General features: G+C 31.4%; 1 protein-coding gene across 1 annotated transcript; it reads right to left on the bottom strand.

Annotated features, from left to right (window-relative positions):
• Positions 1-675: 675 nt before the first annotated feature.
• LOC139490325 (uncharacterized) lies at positions 676-19,429 on the bottom strand. Its single transcript, XM_071277151.1, has 6 exons — positions 19,367-19,429; positions 13,014-13,101; positions 11,762-11,890; positions 10,861-10,983; positions 5,216-5,332; positions 676-2,030 (listed from the first exon to the last, which is right to left on the bottom strand). The coding sequence occupies exons 1-6, from the start codon at positions 19,367-19,369 to the stop codon at positions 1,945-1,947; spliced, it is 546 nt and encodes a 181-aa protein (XP_071133252.1). The 5' UTR covers positions 19,370-19,429; the 3' UTR covers positions 676-1,944.
• Positions 19,430-23,751: the final 4,322 nt, after the last annotated feature.

Below are 23,751 nucleotides of genomic sequence, written 5' to 3'. Positions count from 1 at the left end.
TTTCGAAAACTAATTTTGGTTGAAAAATGATATCATTGCAAAATGTGTGTATAGCCTGATTAGATGCTTATTTTATATAAGAATTGCCAAGAAATGTATGAGCGAAACACAATAACTATCGTTTAGCAAAAGTCAAAAAACGTGTTACTATCAGTTTTTTACCTTTAAACCATGAACTTGCCAGACTGTTACCTTTGAAACATAAAAAAATGTTAAAAATTCAAGTTTGTTAATTTACACTAGTTTTCATTTGTCATGTTTCATCTAAACATCATTAAGATGGGTCCAGGTAGAAGCTTTCTGTGTTTTGTTTTGTTACAGTTGGCTCATACCTTGTTGTAATGCCCCTTTTATTTCTTAAACAAGAGGTTCACATATACCTTAGATGTATGTATATGAAGCTTAAGGTGGAGGATATTGGAGTTGCAATATTTGTTTCATTGGTTTTCGTGAACACTTTATGTAGTGTAGTTCAAAACATGATACATAAGGATTTGTAAAGATAATTATAACTTCATAACGTTATGTGTTCAAACACCTGTTTGTCACTCCATATTGTGTTATCCATACGTTACACTTGTTTAGAATCCCAAAACAGTATGACTTGTGATCATTGCTTTATTTTACAAGGAAGTGGTTCATAATTTTTGGTTGGCAATAACAAAACCATCAATATCTCAGAACGAAACTGTTTATTAAATTATAAAGTTAAGTTAACTCATGCATTTATCAAGTCAAACTACAATAACAACCTTCATTAACATGTGTTGCGTTACTTTGTAAAGTTGAATACAATTTCAACTGTCCTTCAATTTAAAAAAAATGTTGATACAATATCTAATAATATTTTAAGACTGTTAAATACAATTTGATAATAACACAAAATGAAAACGGTATTACAAAACTTAACTTTTATTCAAAATTATTTAAAATAAAGCAGTAGGTCCGGTAAGTGCCGATTTTGGCCTCAAATTTCAGGTTCATCTAACGAAAGTTTTTTGACATTTTTTAAACACTTACGTGTCTATTTCAATTGATTCGATTAGTTTATCTGAAAAATTTTAACTGATTATGTCATTAAAAACGCTCTGATTCAATCAATGAAAAATCTATCAAATATTCCAAAAAACGTCACTTTTCAGATAGTTTTTGTCAAAAATGAAAGTGGACGCATCCGTGTTCATCCTCAACCTTTATATATGTTTTGTATTATCATCAAATACAACTTATATTTCAATATTATGAATAAACTCGAATGCGGCCACTTTCATTTCAGACGAAAACCGTCTAAAATTTAAACAAAATGCTAAATTTTGAAGATTTCAGTAATTTAGCATGACTTAATGATGCTAGAACGCGATATTTGTGCATTGTATTGTCAAAACAGCTCATATTTCTGTAGCAGAAGCATTTTACTTTCCAAAATATAGCTTAAAGATTACATTGTCACAATTTTCTAATACTGCTACATTTTGGGGCCAAAAAGGGGTCTTACTGAACCTACTCCTTTAATTTATTATTTATATCCTGCATCTAAATGTACGTTTCATAAATCATATTATCCTCGTGAAGATACATCCAGCCGATTCGTACGCAAAAACCCGTTGAAATGAAATATAATAATGAATGACAAAAGGATTATTTCATAAATAGCCTTTCTCAAAATGATAGAATTGTCATTTGGTTCACTGTTGTTCTTTTTCTTTGTCTTTTTTATGAAAATGAACCCATTTTATTGTTTTTCGATATGAATGGAAGGTGATTTATTTCATCCATTTTAGTATTTTATACGAAGATGCTGAATTTGACCTTTGCTTGACTGAAAACAGTTTTAACACACATGTACCATATTCGGTTCGAAGTTAAGTATGTTCCATGAATCCTACTCTATATAAGAATCTATTTCTAAATGTTAACACATGTTGTGTTATTCGGGACTGAAACTTATTTCAAAACTCCGAAGTACGCTAGCATAAAGCACATTAAAATGGTTGACATCTCCACTATGGCCATGGTAACTGCAGCATTACCTGGTAATATAAAACGATACATACTTAAAGATACATACATGACATAGTTGATAAACCTTTTGGTTGCTTCTCTTCGTTATCCGCATTAACTACACTATTTTAATATTTACCTTACAGCATTGTACAATGAATATTAAATATTTTTTATGTTTATTATAAAAACACATTAATATAATACTCCAAATTAAAAACAACAGACTTATAAATTGATTTTTCAAATGCATGCAAACTATTGCTAATCAAAGGAAAAGACACAACTCGTTAATTTATTACATCAGAAGTAAATGTTTTGCTTAACTGATAAAATTGAATTAAATAATCAATGCATTGTTAACTTAAGGGATCATAAGCAATGAAAAATAAATACGTTGTTAATGTATGCGCCGACGCGTTTTTCTGTGTTTACGCTAACAAGAATTCTTAAAGTCAAACATTTGAAGCCAATGAAGTATAGATATTAAAAATGTTGATGAGCTAAACGATCAAACTGACCTAAATAAAATAGGCAAAAATCTGAGGTCAACTTTGCAAGATGTAGTTGTAAACTTGTTTTGTTTTCTTTTTAATTTCAAAAACAATATTTAGAAACGGTCAAATTTGTTACAAATCATGTCAATACCGAAGTTTCCACTATTGAGCGATATCCGCTTAACTCCTTCTGCACTTTTGACCAACAAAGACAACTGTAAGGTAGGATTGAAACCATTTGCCGTGCAACGGAACATCCAGAGGCAAAATGAATTGAAACAATTGGTTTTTAGCATGCCAAATGACAATTGGTTGCTTTTTTTATATTGCCAAAATGTTGGGTTTTTTTCATGCGACTTTGGAGGAGCAGATGTGTATATTTCAATACTTAAGTTCTCTAAATGCTTTGGTTCTTTTGAAACAGATACTTAACATAACTATTTTACATCATCGTACAATTTATAGCATGCACCATTCTTGTTTTAACTAGAAGCCTGAATGGGCATCCGAATTACATCAGAGGAAAGAAATACAACAACTGAAAAATTGTGCTGGCAATGTCTAATGTAGAACATAATGGGTTAAACCTGGTTTCATAGCAAGCTATAATTATAGATTATCGTTGATCATCTCAACGAGATTGATTTTCTCGCTTGAGCTGGTACAGCGAAAGTGAGAAAAGCAATCGAGTTGAGATGACCAATGATAATCTGTTTATCGCTATTTTACCTATGACGACATTGTCAATTTCATGTCAATTTCGTTAGCAACGCCACGTGGTCTCCTTAGTTTCTAGCGATAATTATTCTATCTCAAGCGAGAAGCATGATATGAAAATTATCACAAAAAAAGATCAAAAGAAAAATGCACAAAATAGCGATAATAATAAATAAAGCATGGATCCCACGTTACAGAAACACAAGTCTATATCTAAGCTTTGGATTTCAAATATTTTGGCCACGAGCATCACTGAAGAGACATGTATTGTCGAAATGCGCATCTGGTGCAAGAAAATTGGTACCGTTAATTTTATTACTAACAATGAATATTTCGACCTCTTAGTTTTAACAAATTTCTCCATTTTATTAGACAAAAAAACAATTAGAATATTTTGAACTCTCAACTTTAGTATTGCCCTTAACCTTCGTAAATAGTTTAAATAGTTGTTTTGGTCATTCAAGAATCAGACAATCCATCTGGGGATGATGTTTTGATTTACGCATAATATTTTCCATCATGTTGGTGGCTATTCAAATATTTTAAAAATGTAAGAAATCTGACATGTCTTATGAATTTCTCTGTATTTGAAAGACTAAGTCAACAACGTATTTATACATCCCTGATTTGTACTCTGTAGAGTTTTTTTTTAATGTTTGGGTTTGAGCGTTCCATCTAAACATGATGAAGGCAAACCGAGGAATTTGTATCTTGAATAATGTTTTAAGTTTTTATCAAAGCATTAATCAAGTCTTTTGTTTTGTCATTATTGGGCCTTTAAGCACATAATATGTGATTTTGATTCAATTTAACAGTACGTAGTAATGTATACAATATTTTACAGTTATCTATCTTATCAAGCAAAATATTTAAAGACACACTTTTTGGATTTTCCTTGATAGATTAATTGACAGTAAATTACTGTTGTGAATTACTTAACGTGTTCAAAGTATTACCCGATAGTCCTGTCAAATGCAAATAATTCTCTATGCTTTATAGTAATTTTCTAATAATTAACATGAGCACTGTATCTACCGTAATTCAAAAATTATTGCGAGGTATTTTCTATTGCGAAAATTACGACTTAGTTTTAATTGCAATAATTTTAACTCGCATTTTGCAATTTGCTATATGAATTAAACAGGATTTTTTTCCATATCGCAAAATTAAAATAGCATTTTAGTCTAAAATGAAAGAAAATACAATAATATATGCGCGCAATCATTTCTGAATTTACCGTATTGGTTTAAATATTTTCAAAAACTAAAAGAAAGGGAACGTTGAATTATATGACAATGAATAACTTACACGGCGAATGGATGTTTTTTGTAAGATTATTTCACGCAATTTCCTTTTGGAACGTAATATATATGTGGTCCTCTACGTTGAATTCGTTCAGAATTTGTCATTACTAAGCGACCTGATCTTTTTATACAGTACGGGTTTTATCTCATTGTTGGGAACCTTTTTCAGAATGCAAGTTAACTTGAGGTGTTTTACATTGATCATCTTTACCCAAACTTACAGCAAGATTTTATAAAATTAATGTTTCTTAATCTTTACATTAGACATTCTTTCATTAACTTTTAAAAAAAAATACGTTGGTTTAACGTCATTATGGGTATTAACCCTGCATCTTTACTTGAAAAATTGCATTATGTTAACAATTTGTAATCAATTACTTCAGCAGGAACATTGCCATTATGTATGGGAATTGTAAACTATATGTATTCAAATCCAAAATGTACATACAAGTTAAATTGTTTTTAGAAAATATGTCTTCTATGTTCTGTCTTGTGAACTATTATTTGTCTGTTTGTCTTTTTTCTGTTGTAGACATGGCATTGTCAGTGTTGTTTGTGTTTTTTTTATGTATGAGTTTAACTGTTTCTCTGGTATCTTTTCCACTCTCCCCTCTTTACATAACTTGCATTGTTGATACTGATATTACATGTATATATTCAGACAGGTGTATTGATACAGATACAAAATCTACTTACATCCAGTTTTCGTGGTTTCAAATCCTTTATAACAAGCACATTTGGTTGCATTACAAAATGCATTAGCTACACACGAAGTGTTCTTTGGATTACCACACGTACTGGTTGGAGCAATGCCTATAATGGAGTTTAAGATAACATATATTTTTGTTTAGTGAACTTTATTGTATGGAATAAAAAATCATATTTAGAAAGTGTTTTTTTAAAGTTTTTCATTTTAATGTATTATAAAATGTAATTTTTGTATTTAAAATTACTTTACATTGTAATATTTATTTGGTAAGTTATTCGATTTCATATTCGCCTTTTTCCTGTTTTTGCCCAAAATGCAATATGAAAACCGAGCAATTATATTCTACTGAATATACATGTGATTTTACTTTATACAACCGATAATGTAATTAGTTATTGAAATGAACTAATGTTTTGTACAGTATGAAATATATACAAAACCACTAATAGATAAGGTCAGTATAAAATCTCCCGTGATGATTTTCAATATTGATATAACCACTTTAATAAACATTAAATATCGCCAAAGGCACCTTTCAATGTATGTGTAAGTTTCTGAAAATAGATATAAGAAGATGTGGTATGTGGTATAAGTGCTACTTGGACAACTCTCCATCTAAGTCAGAATTTATAAAAGGAAACGATTATAGGTTAACGTGCCGTCTCTAACACGGAGCCTTGGCTCACATCGAAAAGCATGCTATATAGGGCCATAAACTAGTGTAAAACCATTCAAACGGGAAACCAACGACCTGATATATATATAAAAACGAGAAACGAGAAACAATTATGAACAACATCAACAAACGACAGCCACTAAACATCCGATTCCTGACTTGGGACAGGTGCAAACAAATAAGAATTTTTGTATACACATATCTGAACAACTTATTTTCATATTTATCACTAACATGTTGTCAGAAAATTTATTAAATGTAATAACGCCAAAACCACTTTTGGTTGATTTTATCACTAGACCTTTTCGATTAAGAAAAACAAATTACAAATCATCAAAAGTAATAACAACAAAATACAGGGATATATTTGATCAAAGCTGATTAAAGAAATTCCGTAGTTAAGTTAAGCGAAATTATTATTCTGATAACATGGCGAACATCATGTTGTTTTTCACTTTTTATGTTTTCGTTGCCAGAAATAAGACCTTGAATCTTCTGTATTTTTGTAGACTTGTTGGTATTGCTCTTTATTGAAAATTGTAAAGTGACCTATAGCTGTATACAGATTGTCCTTTTTGCTATTATTAAAAAGTTGTCTCATTGTCATAAGTGTATCATAGTCTTATCTTTTATATAGTTTTATTGGTTCTTTAATGTTGGGAGTTATTTTTAAATGTCAGCTATCACGGGTAGTAAGGTCGTCATATCGAGGAGCGTTTAGTACAGTGATTTTGTCATAGTTTGGATAAGTTTGACATGACGGTGTTAAGTCTTTTTGATGACAATCAATGCAAAAATGTAAACATTGGGATATTTTGTAAACGGAACTTCTGATCATTAATTCAAGCTGGTAAGTACCTTTGTATAACGTAAATATGTTAGTACATCACAAGTGGTATCATATGGTTAATGATTTAACACAAAACAAAGCTTGCGTATGTCAAAATTTAAAACTTGCTAATTGGTTTATCGTGCATAAAAAAAGTTATTTTCTTACAGTCTGTTACATCACATATATATCTTCGTGATATAACACTGCGGTCAATTATTCTGAAAAATACCTACTTTTGCAATCAATTCAAAATTACTGAAATATCTGTGTCATGGTTTGGTTCATTAGTGTCATGGTTAAGTTCATGTTCGACATGGTTCAGTTATGTAATTCTTCTCGTGTATAATGAAGAGTTACATCAAAATTCACAAAAATCGTTCCATTTGAAACACAAAAGGAATGAAAACGCACAAACAATGTAGTAATATGTTATAAGTAGATGTAATATGATTGCCAATGAGATAACTATCAAATGACGTAGATGTTAGCAGCTATTTGTCATCAAGAGGCTTCAACATTCAACAATGAGCAAAACCATATTTCTTAGCAAGATATAAAAGGCTGCGACAAAATTCAATGTATAGGAATTCCAACTAGAAAATCATCAGCCCAATTTCTGTCCAAAATAAATAGCAAAATATGAATGATACACAGTTACAAACGATATTCACGGCATTACAGACACTTAATTTGAGACAGTATATACAAAATATTGCGGAGTAAAATGTTTGCGGGCTCCCCACCCTCTTTTTCGCCTTAACCATGCCACACATGTAAACTCACCAGATCGGGTTTAAACAAGAAAATCAAGTAACAGAAACACTAAAGACACAAATAAATAACGATATATATTTAACTCTGTAGTTTCATTGAATAGCATTACATGAAACAATATTGAGAGGATCCTATTTTTCAATATTTGTTTTTTAATCTTTAAATCTTTTATTGCTGCAGTCATATTATAAATTTGAATCCAAAGGAACTAATTAAACAATACTGCGTTTATTTATTTTAGAAGCCATGCAAAGTTTGACCAACCCCGAAGATCTACTGCTAAACGTAAATAGTGCAATCATGAACCCATATGATGATTTGCACATGGTGCTCAAGGAATTCGTCAGTACCATAGGAAAGATGAAGAAAAAATCCTTCCTCATAAAAGAGCATGTTATGATATCTAAAAATATCATTATCTTGAAAATGAGACAATATATCATTTAAACTTTATGATTGCTAGAAATGAATCAAAAATAAAATTTTAAATTTATTAAATATAATTTTGTTTTACATATTTTACTGTGTCTGGTGAATGATCGAACCCAACGGAAGGACTTTCCACACATACATGTATGCTCTTTCTGCTCGTGTTTCCCACTATGGTGCTGGTCTAGTGAACGCTTGCTGTTAAACACAGCATTACATTCCATACAGATGTAGGACTTATTCCCTTGGCATTCTTTGACATGTCTTGCCATTTATTGTCTATAAGCGAAAGCCTTGCTGCATACGGTACATTTAAACGGTTTGTAGTTTAAATGTTTACTGCGATGACCTTCAAAATGTGCGTTATCGTTAAACCGTTGATGTCAAATATCACACTCTATTGGGCGTGAACTAGCATGGTCTCTTAAATGACGACTTAGGCCGATTCTTGAAGTATATTTTTGCCGCAAACATCGCACATTAAAGGGTTTGAATGTCGTGCTTCATGTTCCGTCAGGCCCATCTATCTGAGAATTTCGCTGGACAATGAGAACAAATCAGTTGATCCCTGTGTTTTCTCATGTGGCGTGTTAGACATCTTCTTTGGACAATTTTAGAACAGATGTCGCACTGAACTTTAGTTGTTTTTTTTGGCAAGCCCTGTTGATTTTCATTATTGTTTTCATCTAATTTCAGTAATTTGTCATCATCTTTATTGAGTGAAACCACTGTTTCTTCAATTAAATCAGTATCACCAACAGTTTCAAATGACCCGTCTAAAGGAGCAATAGATGCAATTGCCTCTGAAAAATTATACGAGTCCAATCAATGCATTTGTGTAAAATTTGTAGCCTTATTGTGTAAATGAATATCAACAAAAAAACAATAATGAATTTGGCTGCGTTTTTTTTTATGCTAAACATATTTAGGTACACAAATTGAAAAGAAGTTATAAACTACGAAATCATGAAAATATAAATTTTCAACACAGACACCAAACAGGCATTCATAAGTGCTAACTATTGTGAAAGGAATGGTTTTACACATTTAATTTCAAAAACATATTTACTGAATTCCGAAATGCGACTCACCAAAAAAGTCCAGAACCTAGTGACGCGACAAGTTGTCCTATGTCATACATTACTGTTTTACGCTATACTGAGAATAGTTTGATGCATGGTTTCAGATTCTGGTTGTCTCTGTTCAATTTATTTACCCATTTTATAGAAACAGGCAGATATAGAGTTTGGCCAATTTAATTCATCCTAGTATTGTTGAAGAATTCATGTTTGTGTTGTTGGTTTGCTGTCTCATTTATGTATTTCCCACGTCATCTTACATTTGATATTACCTCGTAAATTGAAAATCAAATAAGCAAAAATGATAAAGGGCAAATATAGATAGCATAAAAATATCATTGAATGTTCTAAGAAGTTCAAATGAAGTGTACTTGTGATATATATCAACAAACTTACCATCTGTTTCATCTTCGTCCATCTTATAATGCGTTCTGTCCTATTACAAACGATTATTTCTTGTCTACCCAGGTCAATTAAGGTCGTACACAGTTTAAATGTACATGTAGCAGGCAATATAACACGTGTTTCTTTGAATTTCAATCCTTTTTTCAATCACATTTAATAATATACCACCTCATACTTAAAACTAGATAGCAGGAGTTTTTTTTTCAGATAATATAGAAACTGTATTACATAAAAAGTAAAATATTTGAAATAATTCAATGATACTATACACGATGCATTTATACAATATTACAAAGATTATTATTGATTCCTAATAATAATTGATAAACTTGAACATTATATCGGTTTAAATCCAAAATTAGAGTTGTGATCTTTCATATTTTAAATTCGAACTTTGAAAGTTCTTTTTATTGTAATTTCACCTATTATAGTTTTAAAACCAATAAGTTATAAAACTGTTGTCCATGTCACGCATAACTATTCGGGGTTTCGTAAATGGTTGAAGACTTATGATGTCCTCTTAATATCATTTGGTTAGTTTTGTAGTTGGGTTACTGTATCATGGACCTATAACCCCACATCTCCTTTTATTCATCATAAACTAGTTCAAAATTCACAATAAAGAAAAACCAACAAATGAATAGTTTTCTAGAAAAGAACATGAAAAACAAGAATTACTTTTTGACTGGCTGCCACTTTTGAATAGAAGTCTTTAGCTATTTGGCTAGTGATGCCGCTCATGATATCCCCGGCAGAGTCAAGCATGACTTTGGACTTATGGACAATAGATTATATGTGAAACAGAAGCAACGCTTTGTCTTTTTTTTTGTAAAATTATATCGAAAGCTAGTTTAAAAGAGCAGTGACTTTTAAATTTATATTGTAGAAAACTTACAAAAAGTAACATGACATGCTTAACATACGCTTTGACGATTACACCCACTAAATTTGGTTAAACAGGTTTTTTTCTTCTCTGGCAGTTAATATATAGTGTAACTTAGTTCAATAACAGGCGCTATCAATCAACCGTTCAGTATTAAAGTGAAACACATATATATTTGTTTCGATCTAAACCATGACAATCTTGACCAAAACCATGACGAATTTCTAGACTCTTAACCGAACCATGTCAATCGCTTAACCAAACCATAGCAATTCCGATATCTTGCTTATTCTGCGTTAATTTCGTGAAACAACAATTCCAATTTAGATCATTTGACCTCCAATACATATTCAAGCATCTTATTTGCTTTTTATCTGCTCATGTGAATAGAACTGAGGCAATATTTTAGGAAAGCAACATAAATTAACCATGTCAACTTATCCAAACTATGACAAAATCACTGTACTAAACGCTCCTCGATATGACGACCTTACTACCCGTGGCTATGCAGTGTTTTGAATTAATGTTGGTACTCTATAAAAATTTACACCTACGTGGTTTACAGTTATTGGTACTGTCCTTGTAATGCGATGTTTTGCATTTACAATTATTGATGCATATAGCGTTAGCATCACTGCACTCCACATTTCCTTTACATGCGGTACCCAGAGCTTTTTCTGTAAACAAAATTTAAAAAACAAAATTGTAAAAAAAGAAAGCAATTTATGTCACAAGTATCAATAATAAGCCAGTGACCCGTGCTGTGATCTATATAATGTTAATAATTCATATTATCGCTCTTTTGTGCATTTTTCCTTTGATCTTTTTTAGTGATAATTTTCATATCATGCTACTCGCTTGAGATGGAAAATTATCGCTAGAAACTAAGCATGCACGTGGCGTTGCTAACGAAATTGCCATGAAATTAACATGAAATTGACAAAGTCGTCATAGGTAAAATAGCGATAAAAAGATTATCATTGTTCATCTCAACTCGATTGCCTTTCTTGTTTTCGCCGTCCCGGCTCAAGCGAGAAAATAAATCCCGTTGAGATGATCACCGATAATCTATAATTACGTGTTTGCATGAAATGAGATTGTACAATATTGTTTAAAGAAGATTTAGAAATAGTGCTAATTGTTAATGTAATTTTATCTGCTCAATATGTACATCCTTTTTTTAAACCGAACTTCAAGGAGGATTAAACTATTATTTATCCTGTGTCCTTATCTGCTATGGTAGAAAACAATTTCTAACGATTGAGCACAAAACTTCATGTTTATTACCGGTCCCAAATCTTCTGAAACTCGCTTGTTATGTAAGCAAAACACTGCTTCATCACATGCAACCCAGCTAAACATCGACATCATTAAGTATATCACAGTCAATGTGTTAATTTTTGCTCAACTGTCTTATGAACTTAAACAAAGTACCTTGTGCTTGCATATACTTACTTGTTTGGCATGTATTACTTTGTGAGAAGAATGTCGATAAGCACTGACAAGTTTTGTTCTTGCATTCTGAATTTGTAACATTAACTGTACAGTTCGTGTTGATAGTACATGCGCCTCCTAAACGAACTCCTATTTAATACACAAATAGAAAATGTATCAGATACACGCATTGGGAGTAAACTAGTGTTCAAAATTCAAAAATCGATTTAGAGAAGACAAATCAGGGTTATTTACAATAACCGAGGGAATAGACCATCGTTTACATGTAATCATTTACGCATGTTTGTTTATATTTATATGTAAGTAGGACAACCTGTTATTGTAAAATGGACATATGTGAACGCATATACACAAGTATGTAAATTTACATTTAGTGTACATTTACAAAACGAAACCATTGATGCTAAATAATACTTGTACATTTGCAAATCGTTTGTGCATATGAATGAAAATATAAAAGCAAACATTATTTTATTTTATATTGAAGCTAAAAAGAGCGCCGTGCGTCCATCTGTCTGTAGATCATCTTGATTAAGTTGAATTCCGGCCAAATATTTATGCACTTTTTTGGAATAAAACTTTTCATGTATACATATACAAGAACGTTTATAGTTAGTTGAACACATGAAAGTGTCAATTGTGGTTGGAAATTAAGGTCGTAGCAACTTGATATAATGAAATCAATTCAGGAAAGGAAATACCGGATTACAATTCCAGAATAGTACATGGTTTTAAAACAGAATTTTTATAAAAGAACATTAGCTATAATAGTTTTTAAATTCATGTCGTTTGGACATTGTTGCGTGGGTATCTCATTAAAAATTATCCCACAACTCTATTATGCATATGAACTAGTAAAAGATATTACGAATATACCAGTAACAAATTGGGGAACCATGTTAATTATGCCATTGCCTTCCGTATTCCAAAATATCTTATTTGAGTAATTAAGAACTATTGCAATACCTCATATATTTAAGAATGATATGAAAACATAATTATATTTCATTTTCCATGATAAACAAATTTTATTTTAATAAAACATTTCAGTAATTATAATCATGTGTGTGTATGTGTTGTCACAGAGCCAATAGTTTGAGTAGAGTACGCTTCCATTTATACAACTGAATATATGAACACTCCATGAACCCTAACAATTGGAACGTGTAAAGCATGTGCATTTTATATTTCAGAATTAGGATTTGTTATTTAGTATTTCCAAAATGCCTAAATTAAATGCAAAAATTACTACCTCCTGCTGCTGATGCTGCAACTGCAACTTCAAAATAGAATGACACCAGCGGAAACAGAAGTAGCAGAGTTATAGTTGTCAAAGTGGCCTGAAAAATACGCACATAAAGTAATATAAGACTTTTAAAATAAGTTTTTTTTTATCTAACCGAAGAGTTGACAATTGCACTAACACACTGGGGTAAAGCTGATGACCGTAACTGCATTCACGGTCATCCCAAGATGTCGGATGAAAAATTAGGTCAGTTTCTGTATTGTCTGTTAAAGTGTTTCTATATCATTTTCTTTACAAATCATACATTGAAACGATGTAAATTTATAAAAGAATCACTCGGAAATCACTAATTACTTCTGAGAAATGTGCATGAAACGGGAAATTAGATTTGAAAAAATCGCCAAGATGACCGTAAATCACAATCGAGATGACCGTAACAGAATCAGGGATTCATAACAAGGCTGACCGTAACTGCTTTTAAGATGACCGTAATTTGTAAATGATGACCGTAACTTTTAAAGGATGACCCTCAATTCTAAGAAATATCCGTATTTATATAACTATCTTTTTGTATCAAATGATTAATCGTGTTGGTATACACATATTAATATGAAAGTTTTATCCTATAGGTAGAAGAAAATAAGACGTGCTTCAAATGCAAAGATTACCATATGTATCTTTTTTACAGTAGAGGGTTCAATTTTTAAAATGAATTTGCCAAAAGACATGCGGTGCACAACCTTCAACTAATCGACAAAAGATTTTTTTTTTGTTTCTGGGATTCCTTTTAATGACATATAATAAATACACATTTTTAAAAATGCCAAAAAATTGCATGTACACCCATTGATATTATATCGTCTTTCATTTTGTCGTGCAAATAAAATAACAGAAATATTTTGAAAATATCATTCGAATAAACTTGTGAAGGTGAGCTCCAGCAAAGTAGATCCTTAAAATAGTATTGTACGAAAAGCGTATCACAAGGCGGAACGTTGTCAATTTGTATATATACAGAAATGTTATTCATACAGTCAGGATTCTACTTCTTCAAAATTATCTCCCCATTACGCCAGTTCATGCTCACAGTCGTAGAAATGGAAGCCATTGTAGGGATGACGCTCTACCAATTTTGCTCTTGAAAACTGATAAATGTATCCACATAGCACCATTACGATCGATCGTTATATGTCAGTTATATTTTAAAAAACAAATGTATCTACTAGCTAATGAGCATTAGTTAATGATCTTGTCTGCATTGATTCAACTTAAAAATATTGTCTGTTTGGATGTCAGATGGAATTTTTGAAATTTCTTAAGCATTTAAAAAAAATCTAATTAAATATTTCGTGGAAGGGCAGACTAAACATTTTCAGTGGTTGAAGATTATAAACCCTAGTTATCACACACACATTTTCATCATCCAAATTAAAAGACTGTCGTCAAGTACTTTTAGAAAAAATAGCTATTGGAACACATCTACTCTGTTTTTGTGATTCATTAGATAGGTATCTCAATTGACCCATATATTTCATCTTTTCGTACTGTCATCTTTTTACGTTATAAAGTCAACCTGTAGCTTTGATATATAATAATGATAGAATCTGAAGCGAGATGCTACATAAAATGCTCTTGCTTTGTACGTGATAAAAAAAAAATCGGAGGTTATGCATTTTCTACATCCAACTTATAGATACTATATATAAAAAAGAAGATGTGGTATTATTGCCAATGAGACAGCTATCCAGAAAAGACCAAAATGACACAAACATTAACAACTATAGGTAACCGTAAGGCCTTCAACAATGAGCAAAGCCCATACCGCATAGTCAGCTATAAAAGGCCCCGATAAGAACCATGTCGTCGACTTGATATCTTATTGTTTTGCATTACTATATGTAATAGATACATTGAAAACTTATGCAAATGGTGTTTTTAAAATAAGAAAATTGTCGTTTTATTTGTTTTTATTAACTTTTTAAAATTTTGTTACTATATCAAACATTTCAGTTAACTTTTATCGCTTTCTCGATAAACACGATAGTTTCGATTCTTTTGTTCTATTTCAAAAGTGTTTCCGCCTGCATATATCAAGACAAATTAAGATTTTAATCTGCTTCCTCTGGACCAATTCACATGGGCTCGATTACCAAATATTCGTATGTATTATTAATGTTTTTAATGCTCCATTTATTGGCATTATGTTTTTCTGGTCTGTGCGTACGTTCGTCCGTTCGTCTGTTTGTTTGTCCGTTTGTCCAGCTTCAAGTTAAATAAAATTGAAACTTAGTACACATTTTCCCTATGGAATGATCTTTTTAATTCTAATGCCAAATTACAGTTTTATCCCATTTTCATAGTCCACTAAACATAGAAAATGATAGTGTAGATGAGGCATCCGTGTACTAGGGACACATTCATGTTTCTTCAAATTTTCGTCGTATCGCTGTAAATTTGTGTTAAAATTTTATTGTCGATATCAATAAATATTTCATTGTTTACGAGAAATATGCAATTTACTATCATTGTTATAAATCCTAAATATGGCCAATTATATTATAGTTTAAAAAAAGAAATTTATGAAACATATTTATATCCGCTAACCGAGCCCCTATTGAGATCGACAAACTCAACAAAAAAGCTTTGAATACAATACGGATATTTAATTCTTAGAATTGATGGTCATCCTATAAAAGTTACGGTCGTCCTATATAAATTACAGTCAGTCTTTACAAATTACGGTCATCCTTTACAAGTTACGGTCATCTTTTTACCAATCACGGTCATCCTTGTTTTATGTTACGGTCATCTTGAAAATATTTTGATTATGATTTACGGTCATCTTAACGATTTTTTCAAATCGAATTTCCCGTTTCATGCACATTTCTCGGAAGTAATTAGTGATTTTCGAGTGATTCTTTTATAAATTTACATCGTTTCAATGTATGATTTGTAAAGAAAATGATATAGAAACACTTTAACAGACAATACAGAAACTGACCTAATTTTTCATCCGACATCTTGGGATGACCGTGAATGCAGTTACGGTCATCAGCTTTACCCCAGTGTAACAGCTAGAGTCCTCTAAATATTTTGTTCAAGCCAGCAGACAACTAGTTCTACTCAAGTATGATCATAATTGAGTAGAACTAGTTATCTGCTGGCTTGCACAAAATGTTGCCTGTATTTATTTAAAACTCAACACAACGTTTGTTTTCTCGTTTAGTGTTGTTTTAGTGTTCTTGTTAATAAGGAAATTGTGTTAGATAACGAAAGTTCTACAGTATCAACTATAATATAAATATTTTTTTTAGTCGCTGGTTGAACATTTTTTCTAAGAAATTGTCGATTCACAAAGAGAAAGCTGTAGTTATTAGTGTTGCGTATAGTTCTGTTGTTAACATACCTTTATTGTCAGTTTCTAGATGTTAGTCAAAATATTATGTTTACTTATCCGTGATATTCTTAAAGATTTCCATAGGATAGATGCTTCAACATATTCAACATGTTTTACAACTTTGTTTGTTTTTTAGTGAGAGGACATTATCTTTATAGCGGAAGTTAAGAATAGTGCTAGCGTCTTTTCATTTTCCTGTAAAGTCCCTAAATGCAATTTGCACGAAAGTTCATAAGTAAAGGGAAATGTCGTCAAGAAGAAAAACACAGTTGTGTCCTATATAAATAGGAATGCAGATTTTTTCATCAAATGTCCCCTAAAAGTGACTTTTATGTTGTCAAGCATCTTGATGAAGCAGTTTCAGATATTGTTTTGATTAAGTAACACAAGCAATAAATTAATAAGACAAATTCAAACAGAAGACGCTTTATTGACACAAGAAAGGCAATCGTGAAACTAACAACGCAGTCATTATGTGAAAGGTAAATTTGCGGTACATATCCTTCACTCAACTAAATATCATATAGTTCAGTTGATATGTTTTTGTTCTATATTTGGTATGTAACAATGCAAACTAATAATGAGAGATAACCACAATTTAATCAAAAGCAGTTTGTGGAGGTACAAACAATAGGTTTTTTCTATCTGATCTTCAAAATTGTATTTTATACATGCAAATATCTATTTCACAGTGAATATCTACAGACTAATGGTTTCCTGGTTGTGAGAAAGAATTTATTTTTTATCATCAATGATAGTGAACAAACGAAACTTTCTCGCCTGCAGTACAAGTCACGTAGGTGAGATGTAGATACGGAGTACGAATGCTTTTTTGTACTTCTATATATTTGTTTATATATATATATATATACATCTTCATGCCTTATATATCATGTACTGCAGTACGCCGCTAGATTAAAACTGACGTGGAAAGGTAACACACGGCCAGCGAAAGCTCTATTATTGTAGAGCCGAGGTGGTCGTGTGGTCTAGCGGGACGGCTGCAGTGCAGGCGATTTGGTGTCACGATATCACGGGATTCGAACCTATGCTACTGTGATATCGTGACACCAAATTGCCTGCACTGCAGCCGTCCCGCTAGACCACACGACCACCTCGGCTCTTAAAAAAAGAGCTTTCCCTGGCCGTGTGTTACCTTTCCTTGTCAGTTTTAATCTAGCGGCGTACTACAGTACATGATATATAAGGCATGAAGATGTTATTATTACAGATCAGCTAAATTATCTATAGTAAAGGATCCTACAAGTTAATGTAATATACAGTCACAGAAAAAAAATATATTTATAAGTACGTCTGAGTCAGTGACAACTCTACAACAGATGTATCCATCGGATCGCCATCAATGATGGTGATACATGGCTGTGTACATAATGTATATACAACTCGTCTAAACCTCAACCCAACAGTGTTAGATCTGTAAATTTGCTTATATATAAATTTAACAAAATGTGCTTGCATTAGAAAACAACAGCTTTACTATGTACACTGTCGGAAGTGTTAGATTTTATAGAGAACACACATTTTCCGATCACCCAATTGGATCATGGTTTCATAAACCGATAAAGATAAGAAGACTCGAGGATTTGTTTAAACATAAGGGATATAGAAAATTCTCATATTCTTTAAATCATTTTTAAAACCGTTGAAAAGCAGAAACAATTTTGCTATTTTTATAGTCTGATTTAGACAAAATATGCATCTGTTTTCCAGAGGTATATAGCTTATATCTACGATAATCGGGAATTGTTATCTGATAATACATAGTTCGCTCTATCTAACACATCTACCTAAAGTCTTCTTGTTTTTCTTGATCTAAATGTACTATCAAAATTTTGAATTACGAATTTTGATATTAAAACGCAAAGAAACTTTCCACTTATCTTAATCAAACAGTTTATTAAAAAAACATTGAAATATCACATGCCGCTAGAGGAGAGTGAAAGGAGGGCAACCAATGTTTAATTCTTAAGTAAAAAAGAATATATTTTATGTATTGTAATATATCAGAGGTATCGCAAGTATGACATTTTTGATGGAGGTATTTGAAAACTAAAATGCAATATTGCTAACTCAGAATATGAGCGGTTTATTCCCTGTGCCAATGCATCAATTTTATATTTCTGCAAAGAGTTAATTGTTCAACATCATATGTTAAAATTGACCAATGTTGCAAATACGTACGATCTTAGTACATCAAACGATAAAATAATACATTTTTTAATTTTTTATCAATCCAGATTTAGTTCATTTTAAAATAAGATAACAATTCACCACAATCATTAGATGCGCTATTCCTTTCACTTATTATGCACCTTTGAACAAAAGTATATCTACCTCATACGCTAAAACTAGTTTTTTCATAACAAACCGTAACAAAATTAAATATGTATTTGTATTCACAGATAACTGTCAACCTTCAAAGAAAATTTATACCCACTTTTGGAACATATCTTCGAAAACGGTTATTACTATTTTTGATTTCTGGTTTACTGTGTATAATTCCAGGCAGTAAATTTTAGTTTTAATTATTCCATTTTTGTGTCCAGTGGAGACTTGTCTCAATGCCATTCATACCACTTCCTCTTATTTTTTTTATTTTTATTTCATCAACAGCAAGATAAATAAAATATTTTGAACTTTGAAATGTGCAAATTGTAATTACATTCAACCCAACGGTTCATCACATTTGAGATTAAAATAATTGCAAAGCTATTCTTGCATTAAAAACAACAGTGCAAACAGTGAGACTGGCAGTACTAGTGTCACGGAGGCGATTATAAACATATCTTCGAAGTGGAGTTTATGCCATGTATCAAATCAAAGTATATAAGTGTAGGAATTAAAAAAAAACAATTTTCCTATAAATATTCAAAACCTTATTACCAAATGTTTACAGTAATCATAAAAATGATTGTGATAATAATTGAAATAATGTGCTTACCATTGCTCAGTTCTTTATGCAGTTTTACAATCTTTAACTCTTACACAATATTGCACTATTTATATGATAATGTGATCTTACCCTTATCAACAGAATAACAGGTGATATTGTCTCCTAGGTAATATAAAGTTCAATATGTATCATTCATTTAAATTTTTTGACATAATTCCAACTTCCGGCTCACGATAAGATACTCTTGCATTGTTGCATAAATGTTGAACATAAGAGGACGTGATATAAATGAAATGTTTTTGCAGTTTTGTTGAGCTCAGATGGCACACCAAAAGATGAATATTTGTTAAACTGGTGTGATATGAGTACGTTGGAAGAATGGCCTGACACAAACAAAATACGATCAGTGTTTAAAGCTTATGTATGATATTTTTAGTTACCAATTTGTATTTATGAAGAATCGTGACTTATTATATTATTATTAGCGTTGGACTGTTCTTAAACATTTTCCTCGTTGAATGATAAATGATATGAATGCCTATATCTAATTATAAAAACGTGTTACGTGTATTGTTTTGAAATATTTATACCATTTCCATCTTCCGCCACTCTTTTGAGTCAGTAGCGGACCGCTTCAGCCATCCAAGTATGAAATGCAAAATTCCTGCAATTATAAAAACTACACTAAACAACCAGTTGCAAAACAACACATCGCAGAAAACGCACAAATAATCTACGATAATCAATTGTAATATTTGAGTTTTTTTTCAAATTGTTGACCTTTAATAATGATATGACATCAGCTCTTTTTCTGAAAATTTTAAATCTAATGATTATGCCATTGATTCAACGGGAGGACAATTATTGATAGCAATTTCATTTTGGACAATGTGCAAAAAAGACATCTGTATTTATATATATATTTTATCCTTTATCTAATTATAGTGAAAGATCACAGATTGGCATTTCAAGAACCTGTAACCTATAGATATAAGAAGATGTGGTATGAGTGCAAATGAGACAACTCTCCATCCAAGTGATTTTCTTTGATCATTTGGAGTCCGTTGTCCGTTGTCGTCTATTTACTTTTACAACAATCGTCTGTTCTGAAACATCTGGGCCTTATTTAACATAACTTGTCAACAATTGACATTGGGTTATCAAGGTCAAGAAATGTGTCCGTTGACCAGTCTGCTAACCAACATTGCTTAAAGTGGAGCATAGTAATAAAATGCATATTTTTCTCAATTGGGCCGGAAATATTAGGAAAATTGAGTTCTACCAAATGTCTTTATACGTTTATACTGTGAAGAAAGGAGTAAACGCAATACACTGACGATTGTTTACAACTTTTTTTCGATTTCACCTTTTGTCTTAACTTAAATCTTATATTAGATAGATATGATAAAATTGATAATGGAAATAATGGGCCATATGAGCTGAAAATGCTTTTTTTAATGCTATAGATATGCAATATTCTTATTCTATATCAGTGTTTACCTCTGCTGAGTTTATTCTCACATTTATTTTGCTAAATAATTTTGTTTTAGAATATAAGGAAATATCTGCTTAAGTCAACTGACCAGAGGTAAAATTATAAAGGTATTAAAGAAAACGTGAGGAAAACAAAGATATGGCTAAGATGAGAACGTTGGTTTTCCATTTTGAATTATTTTACACCTATAGTTATGTATAGTTATTTATAACCAAGGATCCGTTTTGAAGCCGTAATTGTTTACTTTTTACACATTGTGATTTGATTGTGAGTTGTCTTATTGGCACTCCTACCACATCTTCGTTTTTTTATAAATAAAGGCAACAGTAGTATGCCGCTGTTCGAAATTCATCAATCGATTGAGAGAAAAAAAACAAATCCGAGTTACAAACTAAAACCGAGGGAAACACATCAAATTTAAGAGGACAACTACGACACAACAGAAACATAACATCTGTAAGAACGTTCAGTATAAATAAAACGTGTTTCTAGATTAGGTGAAAAAAATCAATCAATTAACCATTACCATGCGGGTTGTACTGTTACTATTTTTGGCTTCATTGCTTCTCCATACTTTTAGAGGTCAACTGTTTTCGATCTTGATGCATGTTACTTTAACCTAAGGAATTTATTGTTAAGGGTTTGTTTTAGGTTTAAGGTGCAGTATACGGGCAAATACGAATTCCGAAATCTGATAAAACGTGTTTTATTTCTGGAGGGCTGGTCTTCCCTTCGGTGTATGTGACACACAGTACACATGGTACAGGGGCATTAAATATAAAAGTAAACCGTGGGAATATAACTACTGATCGTAACATTGCAATCTCCAAGAGAAGAGAAGATAACGATAAACAAATCCAATTTTACAGTATTTATCAAAGATCTACTATTGGCACTGAACTCTCTAACAGGACATTAACAAAAGATCTAATCATTTTTCATTCTTTTCCCGAAATTGCCAGAAATGTTTATACGTGCACCGATGATTTTCTATCAAACATTATAAGGATTGCTACTTACTATGCTACGGTTCTAGTTTTGTCCTCTCGTTAAGCATGAAAAAGGATAAAACTTAGGTATGAGTGAAAATAAGACAACTCTCCATCAAAGTTACAATCTGTAAACAGTTAGCATTGTAGTTCAAAGTCCGATCTAAAAAAAAAAGCCTATACAAGTCAAGTAACGTTAATAACCGGCATCAATATGGCTATGCTTATGTAAATGATTTACCTCTTAACATACAACATTGCAATAAGGTTTCTCATCTGTAAAATATAACAGATACCACACGATTAAGATTTGCAGATAGAAAATATGAAAACATGGGTTTTCTATGACAACAAAAACAGATACAAACAAACAATTGCCTACTCGCTGTTACACTCAGTCTGGTAATTTATTATTCAAAATTAATAATGAAATCTGTAAAAAAAATGTATAAAACCTGCCGAATTGAAAGTTTCAGGGCTACATTTAAAGTTTTTCGTTTGACTGATTTCGCGAGGAATTATAAGTCAAATGAGGACTAGCTAAAGGTTACATTGAATTAATTTTTAAGCTGTTTTATATTTGCATTTGAAACAAAAAATGACACAAAGTTTACCGAACATTCGCCGAGTTTTATTATACTGCTAAATTGTAAATAATTCAACATTGCTTACTATTTTCTTTCGGATTAGGTTCATGCAATATTACTTAAATATTTAAAAATTGTACTAGATATAAAAAAAACAATGACATAACCGTTTTCATATATCGTCCTTCAAGTAAAGCACTTTAGGAATTTTGCATATACCCAAAACATTATATTGAATAACATTGACTCGTTACTGACACAGCCCTGAACTGTATTGGCAAGTTTAACATTTCAATTTAACACCATTGAAATGGCAAGAAAATACTACTTAAATTGAATGAAAAGAGCAGGTTGCAATAACCCTTTGGACAAAACTTTCTAACTCTCTGAAACCATTTATCATGTTATATTGGTGAGAAGAGTGGGGTCTAGAAACCGCATTATAGAGAAATGATTCGAGCCGAAATTTGAAATGACATCCGTATTTTAAGAATAAACAAATGGATTATTTTCTCTTTAAACTAGCCATTTTGGTAAGCAATTTCGTCTAATCTCTGTAAAATATTTGAATCATCTATTGAGTTCAGCCATTTACAACCGATTTTTATAGTTATTTATGTGTGGCTATTACACAACTGTTCAATGTTAAGGAAGAAGGATTGAGTATGTGTAGAAATGTTTAATCTCGCCACATTCCGTATGATCGAGTCCCCAGTCAGGCGCTTGTAATTCAGTGGTAATAATAGTTTACTGTCAGTCATAATTGTAGTTTCAATTTTTTTTGTTTTAAATAATGCCATTTATTTTCTCGATTGAAGTGTTTCTAATTGTTGAACATGTTGAAGGCCATACTGTTACCAATAAATGTTTATATCTTTGTAAAGTACTCTATGGTAGATAGTTGTTTCATTGGTAATCATACAATATATTCATAAGTTTATGGCATGTCTTTGTGTACAACCTTCTTATATTAAGCGTGCGTTTTATAGTAGTGATGTATTTGCCAATCAATTGTCTATTATCTATTGAATAATGTTCTTTTAGAATTAAAGCTGTTCAAAATTAAGAAGTTGGTTGAGCGCTTAGAAGTATATTTAACCTCAAATCATTTTGTATGTGTCCCTCCAATATCAGGTTCATGTAATTGATTGGTTGTGGTTGGTTGCTGTCTACCATATTTGATGTTATGTTTTAGTTTGTTCGATGTTATAGATTTAACATTTTGAAAAGCTTCAACAACTGAAACATAAAAGATTACTAAAATATTTGGTTTGATCAGAACTTTGCACTTATCAATTAATGTTTAAAATAAGAAAGCACCATGCATCGGTGTAGAATTCTTTTACTTACAGATATGACAAC

The sequence above is a fragment of the Mytilus edulis genome, chromosome 9 (genome assembly GCF_963676685.1).
Source record: "Mytilus edulis chromosome 9, xbMytEdul2.2, whole genome shotgun sequence".
Taxonomy (NCBI): Eukaryota; Metazoa; Mollusca; class Bivalvia; order Mytilida; family Mytilidae; genus Mytilus; species Mytilus edulis.
The sequence above is the reverse complement of the archived record's forward strand: the minus strand, read 5'-3'. Positions and strand labels throughout refer to the sequence as shown.